Below are 18,357 nucleotides of genomic sequence, written 5' to 3' on the forward strand. Positions count from 1 at the left end.
CGTGTTCGAAGGGCTGATGGCTCAAACACAATCGCTCACACGCCTCCCTTCCTCGGGCGGGACTCCATCATGGCTCAGGGGAAACAAACCCGACTCGTATCCTTGAGGACACGGGTTCAATTCCTGGCCTTGCTCGGTGGGTTAGGATTCAGCGTTGCCGTGAGTTGTGCTGTAGGCCACACGTGGCTCGGATCTGGTGTGGCTGTGGCCGAGGCAGGCAGCTGTAGCTCTGACTCGACCCCAAACCTGGGAATTTTTACATGCTGCCTGGGAAGCCCTAAAACACACAACCTGACAACAAAACTGAGATGCAGAAAGTGGTCATTTTCTCCAGATCACTTAGTCACATAGCAGATCCAGTATTTCACTTCATAGGTATCTTGCTCAAAAGCTTGTGTTTGGTGCTGGACAGCCCTGAGACCCTAGCATAAGTGCTGACGTGCATATGGGACAGGCAAGAGGAGATAAATAAGAAAAATATAAGCCCCAGTGAAGCAGCTCAGGAACCATGCCCAGAGTCCCCCAAAAGGAGCAAACAATGAAACAGACCTCTGCAGTCTAAGAGACACCAAGTTCAAAAAGGAGATAGTGAAAATACTGAAAGATTAAGAGTATACGAAGGAATTGAGAGCAGATACGAACAGTAATGCAGATCACTTTAGAAAGGAACCAGAAAGTATATGGAGGAGCCAAGAAAAATTAGAAAATTAATCTGCAGAGATGCAATCTGAGTTAAAGAGCAGAATGAATAATGCAGAGGAATGAAACAGTGATTTGGAAGATAGAATAATGGAAATCAAATGACGCAACCGACAAGGGCTTAATTTCCAAAGTATACAAACTCATGTGATGACAGCAAAAAAATGGGCAGAAGACCTGAAGAGACATTTCTCCAAAGACATACAGATAGATAACAAGCACATGAAAAAATGCTCAACATCACTAATTATTAAAATGCAAATCGAAACTACAATGAGGCACTACTTCATACTGGTCAGAATGGCCATCATTACTAAGTCAACAAATAACAAATGCTGGAGAGGGTGTGGAGGAAAGGGAGCCCTCCCACACTGCTGGTGGGAATGTAAACTGGTACAACCACTTTGGAAAACAGGACGGAGGGACCTCAGAAAACTTAATACACAACCACAATATGGCCTAGCAATCCCAATCCCGGGCATATATCCGGACAAAACTTTCCATGAAAAAGATACATGCACCCTTATGTCCACTGCAGCACTATTCCCAACAGCCAAGACATGGAAACAACCTAAATGTCCATTGACAGATGACTGGATTAAGAAGATGTGGTACATATACACTATGGAATATCACTCACCCATAAAAAAAATAAAATAATGCCATTTGCACAAATGTGGATGGAACTAGAGATTATCATACAAAGTGAAATCAGTCTGAAGCAGCAAAACAAATACCATATCACATATCTGGAATCTAATATATGGCACAAATGAACCTATCTACAGAAAAGAAACAAACCCATGGACTTGGAGAACATGTGGTTGGCGACGGGGAGGGATGGGGAGTTCGGGGGTTAGGAGATGCAATCTATAGCATTCGGAGTGGATAGGCAATGAGATCCTTCTGTACAGCACAGGGAACTACATCTAATCACTTGTGATGGAACATGAGGGAGGATAATGTGAGAAAAAGACTGTATATATGCGCATAACTGGGTCACTTCGCTGTACAGCATAAATTGAGATAATATTGTAAATCAGCTATAACAAAAAAATTTTAAAAAGTAGTGAGATGGAAAGCACAGAGTTTGGAGCCATCTTATTTTTACTTACTGATTAGGAGACCCTGGGCAGGTGACAACCCACCTAACCTTTATGTGTCTTGGTTTCTATATAGAATAGAAACTACAATTCCTTGTAGGCCTGTATGGGAAGTTCTGAGCCTCAGTTTTCTTATCTATTAAATGGGGATAACAATAGTACCCCTTGGAGTGTCCTGGTGGCTGTGATTAAGGATCCAGTGTTGTCACTGTTGTGGCACAGGTTCAATCTCTGGCCCGGGAACTTCTGCATGCCGTGGGCCTAGCCCCCCAAACCCCCAAATGACAGCACCCTTCTTATTGAGTTCTTGGGAGAATTAAATTGGTTTACACATGTGCAGTGCTTAGAATAATGCCTAGCATAGTAAGCATTAAGTAGGGATGAGCTATTGTCCCTAAGAATAACTATTATTCCTAATACTAATTTTTTTGTTTGTTTTTTTAGGGCCACATCTGCAGCCTATGCAAATTCCCAGGCTAGGGGTCAAATAGGAACCTACACCATAGTCACAGCCACATGGGATCCAAGCCACGTTTGCAACCAGCTCACGCCAATGCCAAATCCTTAACCCACTGAGCAAGGCCGGGGATTGAACATGCGTCCTCAGGGAGCCTAGTCAGGTTCACTGCTGATCCATGACGGGAACTCCCAGCTATTATAATTAACAAGCTGAAACACTTTGCTCACAGCATGTACTATCTCTAAAACAAATTTTTTAAAAGTGCCGCAAGGCAGGGGCTTGGTGCTTCTTTCCCAGAACGGCACAGATTTCGAAACCAGCATGCTTGGGTTCCAATTCTGGCTCTGCCACTTACTGCCTGTGTAGGCAAGTTACTTCATCTCTTTGTGCTTCAGTTTCCTTTTTTTTTTTTTTTTTTTTTGTCTTTTGTCTTTTTAGGGCTTTAACTGTGGCATACACAAGTTCTTAGGCTAGGGGTCGAATCAGACCTGTAGCCACCAGTCTGCACCACAGCCACAGCCACACGGGACCTGAGCTGAGTCTGTGACCCACACCAGAGCTCGAGGCAAAGCCAGATCCTTGACCCACCGAGTGAGGCCAGGGATGGAGCTTGCATCCTCACAGATACTAGTAGGGTCTGTTACTACTGTACCACAACGGGAATTGTTTCATCTTAATTTAGGGACAGTTCATTAGGTTGCTGAACTAATGCGTTACTATAAAGAGCTTCAAACACTGCTCCTCAGAGAGCCAGTTCTTTCCCAAAGCATCCAGTCCTCATCGCAATCTGTAAATATGTGTGCATATCCTTTTGACTTACTGAACGCAATCATTAGGACGGGGTATTTGCTTTATTTACTACTCTATGCTCAGCAGCCAGCACAATGCCTGTGCTATTTACAGCACAGTCACCTGAAATACGAATTACAGGCTGAATGACGAGAGTAGTAGATATTATTTTCTTGCCATGTGCCGGAAAGGTCAGGTGCTGTGCCAAGGCAGAAAAGAGGAGAGCGGGGATTTGCACCAAGGTTCCAACCACCTAACTCAGCTGCGTGATGAATCGTTTCGAGCTGCTTTGTTAGCCCTCTCTCCCTTCATCCAGACCTTACTCACCTGCCAGGGGCGCCCCAGGATGCATCTCGTTAGAAGCTTCCTCCGTTCAAACCCACCTTTGCTTAGCTGGAGCTCCCACAGCACTCAGGATCCGCTCCTTGGCCGAGTCCTACTTTTATGCTTCTGTGTTGTCTCTTCTGTCACCTTAGCTGATGACGCCCTCGCTCTTAACACAGCTGCTCTTGCTCGCCTCTCCTGAGCTCCTCTCACTGCTGAGCCCACGGCTCAGGCTCAGCTCCAAGCTTGGAGAGTGAGCCCTGCTGCTGCCTCTCCAGGACATGGCTGGGGCAGCTCTGCGTGCGGTACATGCTTACGGAAGAGGCGACAGCTCTACGGAAGGCGGCAGGTTGGCTGGCTGTTTTCTTACCTGATCTGTGGCGGCTGGTGGTGGCAAAGCTGCAGACAGTGAGAGCACCCGCAGAGAGGCCTCCAGCTGCCGGGGCGGCAGGAAGAAGTTGGGCACCACGATGGGCTCCGGGCTGGAAAGGCAGTTAAGGGACGCACACACCTAGACATCTTTCCCAGACCAGCACCGCCTCTCATCTCAATCACCCCTTTGTCCCCTCACTCCTGCCCCTGCCACCCCAACTTATTCCTGCCCAGGAATCCTTTGCTCAAGTGGCTCCCTCTGCTTGGAAGGCCCCGCCCGCCCCTAACAAATCAGTCTCTATATACTTCACAGGTCAGTTCAAATCCTGCCTCCTTCAGGAAGCCTCCCCCCAGTCTCAGGCCCCAGGGGCCCCTCCTGCCTAGTCTAGGGCCGTCTGCAACACAGGCTAGTGCTTGATTACTTAGTTTGACATGGGTCTGTTTGCTTCCCTAAGCTTCTCAAAGGCAGGTCCTGCTTTCAGTTACCTCCCTGTTCCCCGGAGCCCTGCCCCAGCCTGGTAGGCAGCAAGCTCTGGATGACACCTGCCGAGGGCCTGCTGGCCCCAACCGGACACGGTGGGAAGGTGGCTCCAGGGGCAGTGTCTCAGGCTGGAGGGAGGTGGCTGGCATTGAAGGAGGACCTGTCCTGTGGGTGTTCTGTGCTCACTTCCAGAAACAAGGGCTCTGCAAAAGTGGGCACAGCCGTCCGCCGTCTGGACGCGAACCCTAAAAGGCAGGACCAGATCCTGCATTTCTCTGAATCCTCTGGCGGGACCCAGCACTGCTGAGAATAGGGTGCTCCACAAATATTTGTTCACTCAAAGCACTGATTCCACTTGGGAGGGAGCTGTTTGAGGGCCAGTTGTTTCTGTTCAGCAAGTACGGTTCTGATGCAAACTGGTCCATCGCTCCTCTTCCCCGTCGGGCCGTGGCCTCCAGGAGGGTGAAGATGAGCTGCTTCATACTGTATGTCCCTGTCACTGGGACACAGCAGCTGTTCAACAAATGTCTACTGAAGGAATGAAGGACACCATTTCCTGCTTTGGCTCAAGTCCCTGCTGCTTCGGCAGAGGTGGGGGTGGAGCTGAGATCCTGAAGGGCAAGAGCCCTTTGGCCTCAGGCTTCCCCAGGGGCCTGGCTGAGGGAGGGCCCGTTTGCTGCTGCCACTCTGACTGCTGGGGACTCGGCCCCACAGCTGCTGACACCCTGGGGAAGAAGAGCGTAGCTGTGAGGTGTCCGGAATGCATCTTTTCTAAGAGTAAAAAGGACCCTTCTTCGGGCCCTCCTTCGGCAGGTAACCTCTGCCACTTATTAGATGGTAGCTTCAGGAAAGTACACTTTTGGTGTCTGTTCTTCACCTATAAGACAAATGTAATCATTCCACCTTTTGAAGATGAAATGGATTTACATGCAAAGGTGCTTACAATGGCGCCTGATACACAGCAGTTCTCACACGCCAGCTGTTCTCGTTCCTCCAGTTGCGGAGAGAAAGTGACACGGGTTCCCTCACGCCATGAAGCCTGCCTCCCACCCCACCTCTGCTCTGTCCTAGGCCGAAGCGTGCAAATCCAGGTCAGGCGCCTCCTGCTGGACCTGCCTCAGGCATCGGGGTGGGGATCACCACTCCCGCCTCTCCTCCGGCCCCCCGTCAGTGTGTCTGCACCCCCGCCCTCATGTACTGCTGACCCTCAGGGCTCCGGCTCGTGTGGGCGCCCTTGGCCCCGCTCTCCCCGTTGCCCTCTTTCCAGAGATGCCCACCTTCACAGCTGGTCTGCCTCTCCTGGACACCTCACAGGCATGGGTGCACAAAGAAAATCTCCCCCTTTCCTCCAAACTCCTAATGCGCTGTTCCCTACCTGGTAAATGACCTAACTTGTGTCAGAAATCTCTAAGCCATGGAATTCCCCGGAATAGGATCCACAACGATGCAGGTTTGATCCCTGGCCTCACTCAGCGGGTTAAGGACCTGGCATTGCCGTGAGCTGTGGTGTAGGTCGCAGACACCGCTTGGATCTGGTGTGGCTGTGGCTGTGGCACAGGCTGGCAGGTGCAGCTCTGATTCGACCCCTAGCCTGGGAACCTCCACATGCCGCAAGTGCAGCCCTAAAAAGCAAAAAAAGAAAAGGAAGAAATGAAATCTCTAAGTCATACTTTCTATTCTCCTTTCTTGTCCTCTGCCCCATCTGTTCCTTTCAAATCCCTCCTCCTCTTCCTAATAAAGCAGTCTATGCTTTAGATCAGACTTTCTTCATCTTTTATCTTTTTTGTCTTCTTAGGGCCACACTGCAGCATATGGAAGTTCCCAGGCTAGGGGTCCAATAAGAGCTGCAGCCGCCAGCCTACACCACAGCCACAGCAATGCCAGATCCAAGCGGCATCTGTGACCTACACCATAGCTCATGGCAACGCTGGATCCTTAACCCAGTGAGCAAGGCCAGGGATCAAACCCATGTCCTCATGGATGCTAGTTGGGTTCCTTAACCACTGAGCCCCGACGGGAACTCCTTCATCTTTTATTATTATTATTATCCCAAGTTTCCTACCTGGTCACCCGGCTTCGGTCTCCCTGACCTAATCTACCCTCTACAAGGCACTGGGGAAATTTTGTAATACGTAAACCTGACCAATCATACACCTGCTTCCCGGTTAACGTTTACTGAGCCTTGTATACCAGGCACTATGCTGGGAGGTTATGCTGTGAATCTATTTTAATTTCCACAATAATCCCACAAGAAAAATACTACTACTACTTCTGCTTTACAGATAAGGAAACACGTTTAATTTGTTAATAGGACAGAATCCAAGGCCGTAAGATCCAGCCCTGCCTCACCTCTCACGGCCCCGCTCATCCCAGGCTCTAAGCACAGCCAGGCTCCTTCGCCTCTACGTACAGAGTTCGCTGTGACTAGAACTTGCCTCCGCCCACGGGATACCCGTGCATCTGTGAGGCCCACTCTCCTGTCTCTCCGGGGCCTCCAAACAGTCACGGCCGCTTCCTTCCCTCGCCCCCGAGCGTTTCCTCCACATCTCATCACAGCCCCAGAACCAACGGTCACTGGCTGTCGCCCACCTCATGACTTGGAAGCGCCTCTGTCCCCGTCATGCAGCACAAGGCCTGGCAACACCTCTGAAAGGACGGGGAGCTGGGAAGGCCTGAGCAGAAGCCGCACCTTCAGGACCTGGGCACACGCGACGGCCCCTCCTCTGACCATTCTGAGCACAACTAGCTTGACTGTAAAGGCGGGAAGGTCAGAAGCCAGGATGGAGGAGGCCAGGCAAGAACACCCAGGCAGCCCGCTTTCAGCGCTCAGCCCCCAGCCGCTTCACGCCTGAGGCCTCTCCGGGGGCCGTGCCAGCCCCTCCCAGGTTTCCCTCGGCCTGGCGTCTGTGTGTGGTGAGCACGTGTTCCTGCTCATTGATTTCGCAACGACCCTGTGAAACTGTGATAGTTCAGCTCCGTGGATATTTCCTGATCCCTCTGTGCGCACGGTCTGGGGACACAGAGGAAGACAAGGTCCCTGACTTAGCTGGGAGAGCACAGGCTGGTGGCTAAGGGATCACCACCTCCACCCCACAGGCTCGGAGGCGTAAACTGTATGCCCGAAGTTCCTCAGGGTAACAGAGCTGGGTCTGGAAGGGTCAAAGCCGGACCCCCGACTTTCGGTGGAGAAGGGTCTCCATTGGGCACAGCAGCCCGCTTCACCTGCCCGCAGCACAGCAACCTCCGCCTGCCGCTGGGCTTCCAGGTGAGCTGATCTCATCAGCTGGTTGGGCTGCAGGTGTGAGGGCTACTGAGCGTCCCAAGTCACTTCCTTTGCCCACAACACGCCCACCTGCATTTCAGAGGAGGAAGCCGGGATGTCAGATGTCCCTCTCCTGTCAACACTGCCACCCTGGGGGGCTGGGGCAAGTTCACTTCAACAGCGCCCACCTCCCCTTCCCTGGGCCCCATCCCTTCGCTTCTTAAAAGGATTAAGTGTTAGGCAAGTCACTGTAACTCCGAGCTTCCGTTTTGTAACATGCGAACCAGAAATGACACCGACCTTGAAGACTCACGATGACCAAATGGCACGTGGGAAGAGCGCACGGCGCACCCCTGACTCTCCGCCCTCCCCGAAAGCGGAGGTTAACCGTCTCATCCCTTAGATGCAGAGCCCTGCCTCCGGGTGTAAGAGACCCGCTGGGTCAGGCACATCAAGCAGACCAGGTACGGCTGATCAACGTGCCACCAACACCGACGCCCAGTTCACAGCGTTACGCTGCAGAGGCCTGGTGATAACCGCAGAGCCGACGTAGCACCTGCTCAGCACAGGCACGTCCTCAGCAGGAAGGGGCTCCCCACGGCCCTGAGCGCCTTCCACAGGGGGTCACTGCTCCCGCGCGGGCGCCTGGCTGAGGCACCAGCCTCCCGAGGGCCTAGAGACGGCTTGAGGGGCCACTTGGGGGAATCACCAAAGGATACAGGAGGAGGCTGTGCCTCGTGGACGCCTCTGACCCAGAGGTCGCCTGCCTTTGCCTGATGTCGGGGCAGCTGCTGGCTGGCTCCTCATGGGTTTCCCTTCTGCTCTGGGAGGTTGGGCACAGAGGGAATTGCTCAGAGCTCTCGCCAGAGTCACTTAGCTCATCAGAGGCAACTTCCTCCTCAGACTGGGCCTCTGGCGTGGGCTCCTGGGCCTGGTCTGCCTTCGGTGAGTTCCAGCCAACACAGCTCTCGCTCTGCTGGGCTCCTGAGAGGGTCACACGGGAGCTGAGCAGAGGGGCTGCTGAGACAGGCCCGCCGACCCCGGCCTCAGAGGCCTCACCCTCACGAGGAACAAGACTTTGGCCAGGAGAACCCGGCCCAGGCAAGGGGGGCTCGACAGCCCTTTCTGGGCCGGACAGAAAGTGGCTTCTGACGTCGAGCTCCTCTCTGCGGAAAGGCTCTGAAGGACGAGAGTGGCCTTTCCTCTGCACCTCGTCAGGCTCAGGGCTGAGGATCCCACTCGCGTCTGACGTGAAACTGGACCAAGGGCTGGTTCTGTCTGTCACGGTGGTGACCTCATTGAGGGTCCGGGGCTCAACGAGGTCTTCCTCATAGTCCTCGTCGCTGCAGGCCGGGCTTGCCCCAGGGTCCCCAGGGTCCTCGCCGCTCTGCATTCTCGTCATGGGCCCTGTGTGCCCCGGGGACCCAGGAGGCAGGCCTCTGCCACCTGAAGCCGCTTCGACGGGAGGGGGAGGCGGGGCGTTTGGGCCCTCATCTGGGGCTCCTGCCACAGGCAGGTCTAGAGCTGTGCTTTGGTCTTGCACGGCCGCTGCGTCCTGAGTGTCTGGGAGGGTGCTGACGCCTCTGCTTCTACTCCTGGCTCGGCGAGGACTCAGAGATCCTTGAGAATTCCTGGCGATATTCTGCAGATCTGAAGAGCAACAGACATCACTCTTACTACCAGGTAGGGCCACAGACCACGCGACATTCCCACATTAGCTTCTAGTTTCAGATGTCGTCTTACAGTCAGACTTTGAACAAACCTTAAAGATAGCAGTTAATTCACCCCCAAGAGTCAGTGAAACTATATTCAAGGCAGGACAATTTCTAGCACTTTATTCTAATATCAGAGGACCAAAATCTAATCTACTTCTTATAGCTGTGGTAACATCTGTGGAAAGGCTTTCCGAGACCACGTGGTCATGCTCAGGAATTCTTGGGAGCTGGGAGTCCTGGTGGGCATGCTCATCCTTCCATAAACTTCAGTAATTACCTACATTAAAAACCAAAATGAGAAAGCCACTTATTTACCTGTTTGATGACAGTCACTATAACTATGTTACTTGGAAAATAAAAGCAAGGAAATACCAATCAATATCAAATGATAAGGCAGGGCATATTTACAGAGAAAACGGAGGCAGCATGGTATGCTGGAAAGAGCAAGACTCTGGGGACAGCCCGTCTTGGGTTCAAGTCTACGGTCACTTGTCAACTTTGTGGACATGAGGAAACTATCCTGAGTTTATCTTTAAAATGTGATTAACCCTAACGTTTTCACAGAGTTATGGTAAGAAATACTTGAGATAAATGGGCACATACTGTGTGGCACACATATATACGCAATCATTAGCTCCTTTCAAAATTTACCCTCTCCTTGTGACAATCAGTTCCCTCCTGCCCTTCCCTTGCTCGGAGCGCCCGTGTCCCTCCAGGATAAAGACACACTCCCAGGCTTGCCTTCAAGGCCCTTCAGGCTGCACGCCTTTGGCTGTCCCTGCCCTCCTCTTTCCAGGTGACCTTTAAAGGGACTCCCCTTGTCTGCTCTCACCTCCACCCCAAACAAGCCTGTCTTGCTCTGATGCTTTCTTTCCGGGGAGCGGCTTCGTTGGTTGACTATGGGATACACACTTGATGAAAGCACAGACAATGCCTGTCTCGTCCAGCGCTGTATCCTGCTGGAACTAGTAACAGACTGATGCCTGACATAGCGGGTGCTCAATCAAGAGCTCACTGATTACTTCCAAGCAAGTGCAAGCCAGATACAGAGGACGCTTTTGGGGGCCTGGCTCCCAACAGGTTAGGTAGCTGGGAGAAGAGGGTAGGAAGGTTTGTGTCTAACATCAACCATATCTTTCTTTAAAGAGAAAAAGAACGAACTTATTCATCCCTGTGTAGAAGCTACCCATTTTGCTTGAGCAAAAATGATACCAAGTGAGGGCTAAAGATGCTGGTCTAGCTGATTTCTCGTTATTCCCAAGGTGTGCCTGATACGGATTTCCAGACTTTAACCCCAGATTCTGATTCAGTGGGATGGAGCAGGACTCAGGAACCTGTATTTCAACATAAGCACTCCAGGTGACTCTTATGCTCAGGCGAGTCTGGGAAATACTCGTCCTAGAGTGGTCTCTGGCTGCACAGTGGAATTACCTGGAAAGTTACAAAAAAATACGGATGCACCTGAACTATAGTGTAGCCTGGATTCGGACTTTAAAAAGCTCCATCCATAATTCTAATACAGTCAAAGTGTAAACCAGCATTTTAAGGGGTTTTTCAAAGGGGAGATTATGGGCTACCAATATCTAGAATCATCTGGGGTGCTTGCTAAAAATGCAGACTTCTGGCTTCTGAGAATTAAAAAAAAATTTTTTTTGTCTTTTGTCTTTTTAGGGCTGCACCTGCAGCATATGGAGGTTCCCAGGCTAGGGGTCAAATCAGAGCTGTAGTCGCTGGCCTACACCAGTCAGCAACGAGGGATCCAAGCTGTGTCTGCGACCTACGCCACAGCTCACGGCAACACCGGATCCTTAACTCACTGAGCGAGGCCAGGGATTGAACCCATGTCCTCATGGATCCTAGTGAGGTTTGTTAACCACTGAGCCACAAAGGGAACTCCTCCTGAGAATTAAAATTTTAAATATGCTTGTGGTTGAGTTTTTATGAAAATAGAGTGGCACAAATTCAAGAACTGCTACTGAAGAACTCAACTAATCCATCCTCCTCTTTTTCTTTGGGGGAAACTCAAGAAGGGAAAAGGTATGCACAGGGTCAAATAGTTAAGCCTCTGCCAGAAACCCACTCGGGACCCGCCCTGGGTCCCCTGCCTCGCAGTCCAAGGCCCTTCCTGCATACCTGTTGTGTGCCATGCACTACGTCTCCTCTTTCAAAAGGAAAGCAGTAAATAAGTAAGACGGTGGGAGTGGCTGGTGTCTATTTGTCATAGGGGCTTGTCTGCGGGCACACTTTTTTTGAGTGACGGGGCTCCTGGGGCATGTGGAAGTTCCCAGGCCGGGGATCAAACCTGCACAGCAGCAGAGACCCGAGCCATTGCAGTGAAAATGCTGGATCCTCGACCCGGTGCACCACAAGGGAACTCCTCAAATGCTTTTGCAATAAGCAGCCAGTAACCATAACTTTTCAACAAGAGGGGCCTGAGCCATACCCGTGATTAAGGAGCTGACTTGCAGCACTAGGTTATTGGATTTCTCCACCAGGCACTGGCTGTCGGAGGCTAGGCTGCTGGCACCTGGCTGCAGATGGTCCCTCTGGCTCTCCTGGCACTGCAGGATGGCCTCAGGGGTTGGAGGGCTGAGGGGAAGTAGAGGCTTGGTGAGCTTCTGGCTGAAGTACTTCTGGATCTGATCCAGCTCACTCAGATTCCGTCTGCAAAAAAAGGGAAGAAGAGGACCAAAGGGTCATTCCCTGGGATTAGAAGCATCTCCTGTGTTTCCTTGACCTTCTGACGTTTGAGCTGGGACCTCAGCATCTCTAGCTTGGTCTGTTAACACAGGGCCCCTCTCGCTCCAATCCTCCAATTCGTCCTTGGACTCTTCAATACAACCCCACCGCTGGGGACAACGTCCTCCCCATTCTGCCTGGCCCGTGGCGCTCCTCCTCTGATGCCCAGCAGGTATTTCACCTCCTCAGAGGGCACCATTCTAGACCGTCATCCGTTCAGTCCTCCCTTTCCTTACTCCGAGCTGGCACTGGCCTCCGCTGCCTCAGAACCATTCAAGCTTTTAAGCAGGTGACATCTCCGCGAGCTTGCCCCGCCCCTCCAAGCTGGGTAAGGGCCCCTCCCCGTGCTCCACAGTTCTTTCTGTGCCCTCCGACAATATCATCTTTTTCATTCACATCTGCTTCCCCTGATCCAATGTGCACGCTGGGCTGATTCCTTTAGCTGTGCTGCACCCAGCACAGCGCTCGGCACAAAACAGATGAATGCTGAATGGATAAATCAACATGAATAAAGGACTGAAAAAATCTTCGGTTCAAAAACTTGTAACGGGCCACATTCATTCTTACTACTCCCGTGAGAAGTCACACTGACCACTTCACCTGCGGGGGATTTTATGTTTATGCTTTCAAATACAGTATCGTGCTTAATTCTCACCCAACCAGATGAGATCAGTAATTACTATTTCACAAATACAGAATGTGTGGATCAGAGACTTTCAGTGATTTTCCTGGGTAAGCAGTCGTGTGCAGCTTCTCAGAATCTGGAACTCCAGGTCTGAAGCTCTTTCCCTTCCAGGAGATGGGCTCTATCCCAACGGGCTTCATTTCCGCCTCGCACCTCTGCACGCCAAAGCCTGAGTTCAAGAGGCTCCCTGTCCCATCCCTAGCCTATCCTATTTTTAAGATGTAAGATCATATTTCTCCTTTTCAAAGTCCATCACCCCAGGAGTTCCTGTTGCGGCGCAGTGGAAACAAATCTGACTAGGAACCATGAGGTTGCATGTTCGATCCCTGGCCTCACTCAGTGGGCTAAGGATCCAGTGTTGCCGTGAGCTGTGGTGTAGGTCACAGATGCAGCTCGGATCCCGTGTTGTGGTGTTTGTGGCTGTGGTGTAGGCCGGCAGCTGCAGCTCTGATTAGATCCCTAGCCTGGGAACTTCCACATGCTGCAGGTGTGGCCCTAAAAAGCAAAAAAACAAAACGAAACAACCCCCCCCCCCGCAAAAGTCCATTACCCCAAATCATTGGGCCACTTCTCCTTTAAACTCCTTCACTCTTGGCATCTAACCTTCTGTCTTAGATTTTGCCTTAGTTTTCCCATTATGCATTGGTTTCGTTTCCCTAACTAGGCCACGGGCACCTGGTAATAGAAGATAACACCTCGACGTCTCTGTTTCCCTGGTACACCGTGCCTGACACAACGGGCACAACACAGACACTAAACACCTGTGAGGTAAACAGTCTGTGTTTTTGTCAGGAACAGTGTGCGTGTTTTAGAGTCAAATTTAAATTAAACGAGAGCACGAAGGTGACCCCCATTCCACCACTGGAAGCCACACTCTATCACATCACAGTGGATTTCACGGCCTCTGGACCCGGGTGTAGGCCACATGGGTCAAGACCTGTAGCGGGAACCTGCAAACAACTGCAAACTCGGCGAAGCTTTTAGGCCTTGCCAGAGGTTCGGGGTGTAGCAGCTACTACACTGAGCTACCGATTCCTCATCTGTGGAAAGAGGTTCGGTAACATCTGCCCCGCAGGCCTTCAGAGGGGAGCTGTGACTCACATCGAAGGCTGCTCGAGGGCTCTGGGAACCCAAGGCGGTGATGCAACATTGACATCATCTTGTTTGGTCGGTTTTGAAGAGAATTCATCTACAGCTGTGGTTCTCAAAGCCTAGCTGTAGGCCCAGCGGTATCAGTGTCACCCGAGAAGTTAAAAATGCACATTCTCAGGCCCTTTCCTAGACCTGCTGCGTCAGGAACTGTATGGGTGGGTCCCAGCCACCACTGTTTCATCAAGCCCTTCACGAGGTTCTGACGGACACTAAATTTGGAGAACCACTGCTCTAGGGTGGTTTTTATTTAGCCTGGTGGTTTGGGCCCCAAGGGGGCCTCCGGCAGGCTCGAAGACGTGTTTGGTTGTCATAACTGGGGGAGGGGCAGGGATGCCGCTAAATATCCTCCAACGCACAGGACAGGCGCCCACAGCAAAGCAGCTGCCCAATGACGCGAGTGCCGAGGCTGAGAGAAGCTGCTTCAGGGCAAAGGAGAGTTTCTTTTTCTCCTTCCGAGGTGGGTTCTAAAGAATTCAATAAAATGTGGCCAAACTGTCAATGGTTTTACTTAGCCTCCAGTTTCTAGCATCTTACTAAAATAAGAATCTGAACACGACTTTTTTATAAGTGTGAGCAGTTTCCCAGTCTATACAGCACGATCGCTCAATCCTTTCCAAGCCATGTCCCACCCCAGAAGATTCTGCTCATCTTTCATTCTAAGCCTGCTTTATGCACCCAGACGATAGGTCAGCCTGCCCCTAATATAAAATCCCTTAACCATTCTTTTCCTCAAACCTTACACTCTCTCTTCCTCCCGACCCCATCACTTTCCACGTGAGAAGCACTCTACCAAAAGTCCGAATTCTTAGCCTGACATTCAAGGCCCTTCAAAATCTGACCCACAGAGAACTAGCCCTGCTCCTGACATCTTACGCTCAACTTTCCCAGACTGGACTTATTTCATGCCCCTGGGCCTTGGCACATTTTTTCCTGTGTTCCTTCAAAGACCAGTTCAAATGTGACTGCTGTCTCTCCATGACCAACCTAGAATGTTCCTCACTCCGCCCTTCGCCCTTGGCCAGGACACCTGGAACGCTTACCGCGCATCGCCACGATTGCCATGGCAACACGGCTGTGTCCCCTGCTGGGACTGGAAATCAGGTCTAGCAGACTCTAGCGCCATCCCTTTCTCCGCACCGGACTTCTCACTAGCTAATCCAGGGGCTGATCCCGACGACCCGTAAGGGCCCTTTCAATTCTCACAGTGCTTTTCGGGCTCACAGGCTGACTAGACTAAGAAAGAGAGAGGGAAGCAGTGACAGGACAGATGCCGGTCTGGACAAATCCAGCGGCTGAGAGGATACGGCAGCGGGCAAGAGGAGTCTTTCCCAGCTGTGGAGTAGATGTGGGGCTGCTGGGGTTAAATTTGGTGACTGGAGTGTCTACGTGCACAGGTGGGCCAGGAATAGAGCTCCTCAAGGAATGGAAGGCCCCGAGCTGAGACAGGTTCCTGGCAGTTCCCTTTGACGCTGCCAGGAATGCCCCTGCAAGCCTCCCAAGCAGTGGCAGCTGGCAGCTGCCGTGGCCCATGACCCTGTGCTCCAGCGCGGCTCCCTGCCTGTTCTCAGCAGAGCGCCTCACCTGAGAGAAGTCAGAATGGACGCATGGGAGGACAAGGGCGATGCGGACAGTCTGTTGTCACTTGGCAAGACGGCCTCACTCTGCTGCAGGGACTCATGAAATCGGCGGATGTTCTGCACATGCTCTTCATGGCGGGATGCCTGGCTTCTGGCGGTACCGCTTCTGTCAGGAACAAATGGGGGCACAATAAACTCCCAAGCAATGGGACAATGAACAATAAATGTGTGACAACGAGCAATTCGCCCTCCTGACATGGTACTGCAAGTCCGTCCCCACTACCACGGTTCTGGCCCCATCGACTCGGTTGCTTGGACTGCAGTTCTCTCCGGGATACTTCTGCCTTCAGTCTCACTCATTCCCCTTTAATGAATTCTCAACATTATAGCCTCAGTGGGTTTTTAAAAATACAGATCTGAAATAACAGTAAGAACAACATTTATGGAGTCTTCATTATGTGCCAAGCACTGTTCTAAGCATTTAACACGCACCAACCTATTCAGTTACCATCATTCCTTTCTAGCTTTGGCTTCTCTTTTTTCATCTATAGAATACGCCTCAGGTGCCCTGGCAGGATATTCAAGAACTTGATCCTAGCAGTAACCACCTTCTCCTTTTTCTTTCTTTTAATTATTCAATGAATTTTATTACTTTTATAGTTATACAATGATCATCACAACCCAATTTTATGGCATTTCCATCCCAAACCCCCAGTGCATTCCCCCAGCTCCCTTCTTTTTATTTTTTATTATTTTTATTTTTTGTCTTTTTTAGGGCCACACCCTTGGCACATGGAGGTTCCCAGGCTAGGGGCTGAATCGGAGCTGTAGCTGCCAGCCTACACCACAGCGACAGCCACGCCGGTTCCTTAACCCTCTGGGTGAGGCCAGAGATTGGACCTGTGTCTTCATGGATGCTAATCAGATTCATTCCCGCTGGGAGCCAAGAGGGGAACTCTCATCTCCTTTTTAAATAATAGCTGCACTGAGATACAATTCACATGCCATACAATTCACCCATTCAAAGTGTACAATTCAATTGATTTTAATATATTGAGTTGTGAAACCATCGCACAATCAATTTTTAAAACATTTTCATCATTCTAAAAAGAAATCCTACACCTAACAGCAATCACTCCCTATTTTCTCCTCTCCCCAACCTTCCACATGAGCCTCTCAGCCCCAGGCAAATGCTAATCCACTTCGTGTCTCTACAGAGGTGCCTCATCTGGATGCTTTATATAAACGGAACCATACAACATGTGACTTTTTGTGATGAGCTTCTTTCAGTTGGCGTGTTTTCAAGCTTCGTCCATTCCTTTTCACGGCTGAATGATTTTCCTACTGGATACAGGTACTACATTTTATGTATCTACTCATCAGCTGATGGACATAAGGGTTGCTTCTCTTTCTTGGTTATTAGGAAGAATGCCGCTACAAACATTCACGTACAAGTTTCTGTGTGGGCATGTGTTTTCACTTCCCTCTGGTATATACCTAGGAGTGAAATTACTGCATCACATGGTTACTCCGTGTTCAACCTTTTAAGGAACTGCCAGACTGTCTTCCAAAACAGCTGCACCATTCTACAATCCCACCGGCCACACGTGAGGATTCCCATTTCTCCGCATCTCCCCCAGCCCCTGAGGTATCTGTCCTTTTGATTACAGCCAGTTCGACTGCGTGTGAAGTGGAACCTCGTCAGAGTCACTAGTTACATTTCCCTGACGGCTCATGTTATCTAACCTCTGTCATGGGCTTACTGGCCACCTGTGTATCTTCTCGAGAGATACATCTATTCAGATCATTGGCCTGTTTTTAAATTGAGTTAGCTGCTTTATCCTAGTAAGTTGTAAGAATTCTTTATATATTCTAGAAACGAGTCTATCAGATCTATGATATGCAAAAATTTTCTCACATTCTGTAGGCTGTCTTTTTACTCTCCAGCTATTGATTATAGCATGAAAGTTTTACATTTTGATGAATCCAAGTATTTTTTCTTCTGTTGCTTGTACTTCTGGTGTTACATCATTGCCTAATCTAGTTAGGGAGATTTACGCGGAGGTTTTCTTCTAAGAGTGTTCTAGTTTTAGCTCTTAATATTTACATATATGACCCATTTGGAGTTAGTTTTTGTATATAATCTGAGGAAAGGGGTCACTCTTCTGCATGTGGATATCCAGCTGTTCCTGTACCATTTGCTGAAAAGACAATTAAACCAGTTAAACTCATTAAGCTGTCTTGGCATCTTTGATATTTTGGAGTCCTTGTCATGTGGGTTTATTTTCGGATTGTCAATTTTATTCCATTGACCTTTATTTTTATCACAATAGCACACTGTGTTGTTTACTGTAGGTTTGTACTAAGTTGTGAAATTGGGAACATTTTTTTTCCTTTTCAATATTGTTTGGCCTCTTCTGTGGGCCTTAAATTTCCATATGAATTTAGGACTAGCTCGCCCATTTCCCTAAGGAATCCAGCAGGGATTAGTATATAAAGAGTATACTGAATCTACAGATCAATTTGGGGAATACTGCCATCTTAACAATATGAAGTTTTTAGAGATCCTGTCATGGCTCAGTGGTTAACGAATCTGACTAGCACCAATGAGGACACAGGTTCAATCCCTGGCCCTGCTGCTGGGTTAAGGACTGTGAACTGTGGTGCAGGTGGCAGACACGGCTCGGATCCTGTGTTGCTGTGGCTGTGATGTAGGCCGGCAGCTACAGCTCCGATTTGACCCCTAGCCTGGGAACCTCCATATGCCAAAGGTGGGGTCCTAAAAAAGCAAAAAACAAAAACAAAAAAATAACATTAAGTTCTCCAATCCATGGAAACATGGGATACCTTTCCATTTATTTAGAATGTCTTTAATTTCTTTTAACAATGGTTTACAATTTTCAGAGTAAGTTCTACACTTTTTTGTCTAAATTCATTTATTTATTTTTAGGGCCACACCCACAGCATATGGAAGTTCCCAGGCCAGGGGTCGAATTGGA

General features: G+C 50.1%; 1 protein-coding gene across 21 annotated transcripts in view; it reads right to left on the minus strand.

The window, feature by feature from the left end:
• The window catches only part of C2CD3 (C2 domain containing 3 centriole elongation regulator), a 119,001-nt gene that overhangs the window by 10,316 nt on the left and 90,328 nt on the right, over positions 1 to 18,357 (minus strand). For 7 of the 21 annotated variants that reach the window (XR_014814551.1, XR_014814558.1, XM_084975141.1 and 4 more), the window contains 4 exons: positions 15,363 to 15,524; positions 11,649 to 11,869; positions 8,210 to 9,140; positions 3,746 to 3,857 (listed from right to left, as the gene is read on the minus strand). Coding sequence is in view for 5 of the 21 variants with exons in the window: in XM_084975141.1 (XP_084831267.1) it covers positions 3,746 to 3,857; positions 8,210 to 9,140; positions 11,649 to 11,869; positions 15,363 to 15,524 (1,426 nt within the window). In the remaining 16 variants the exon portion in view is untranslated. Of the gene's footprint in view, positions 1 to 3,378; positions 4,954 to 7,790; positions 9,483 to 11,648; positions 11,870 to 15,362; positions 15,525 to 16,766; positions 18,063 to 18,357 lie in introns of those variants that run through there. The other 14 variants (XR_014814562.1, XR_014814549.1, XR_014814557.1 and 11 more) reach the window with 9 other exon arrangements.

Source organism: Sus scrofa, chromosome 9 (genome assembly GCF_054392235.1).
Source record: "Sus scrofa isolate SSC_HxYL_T2T_F1_AM1 chromosome 9, Sscrofa_HxYL_maternal_Yorkshire_Landrace_v2.0, whole genome shotgun sequence".
Classification (NCBI taxonomy): Eukaryota; Metazoa; Chordata; class Mammalia; order Artiodactyla; family Suidae; genus Sus; species Sus scrofa.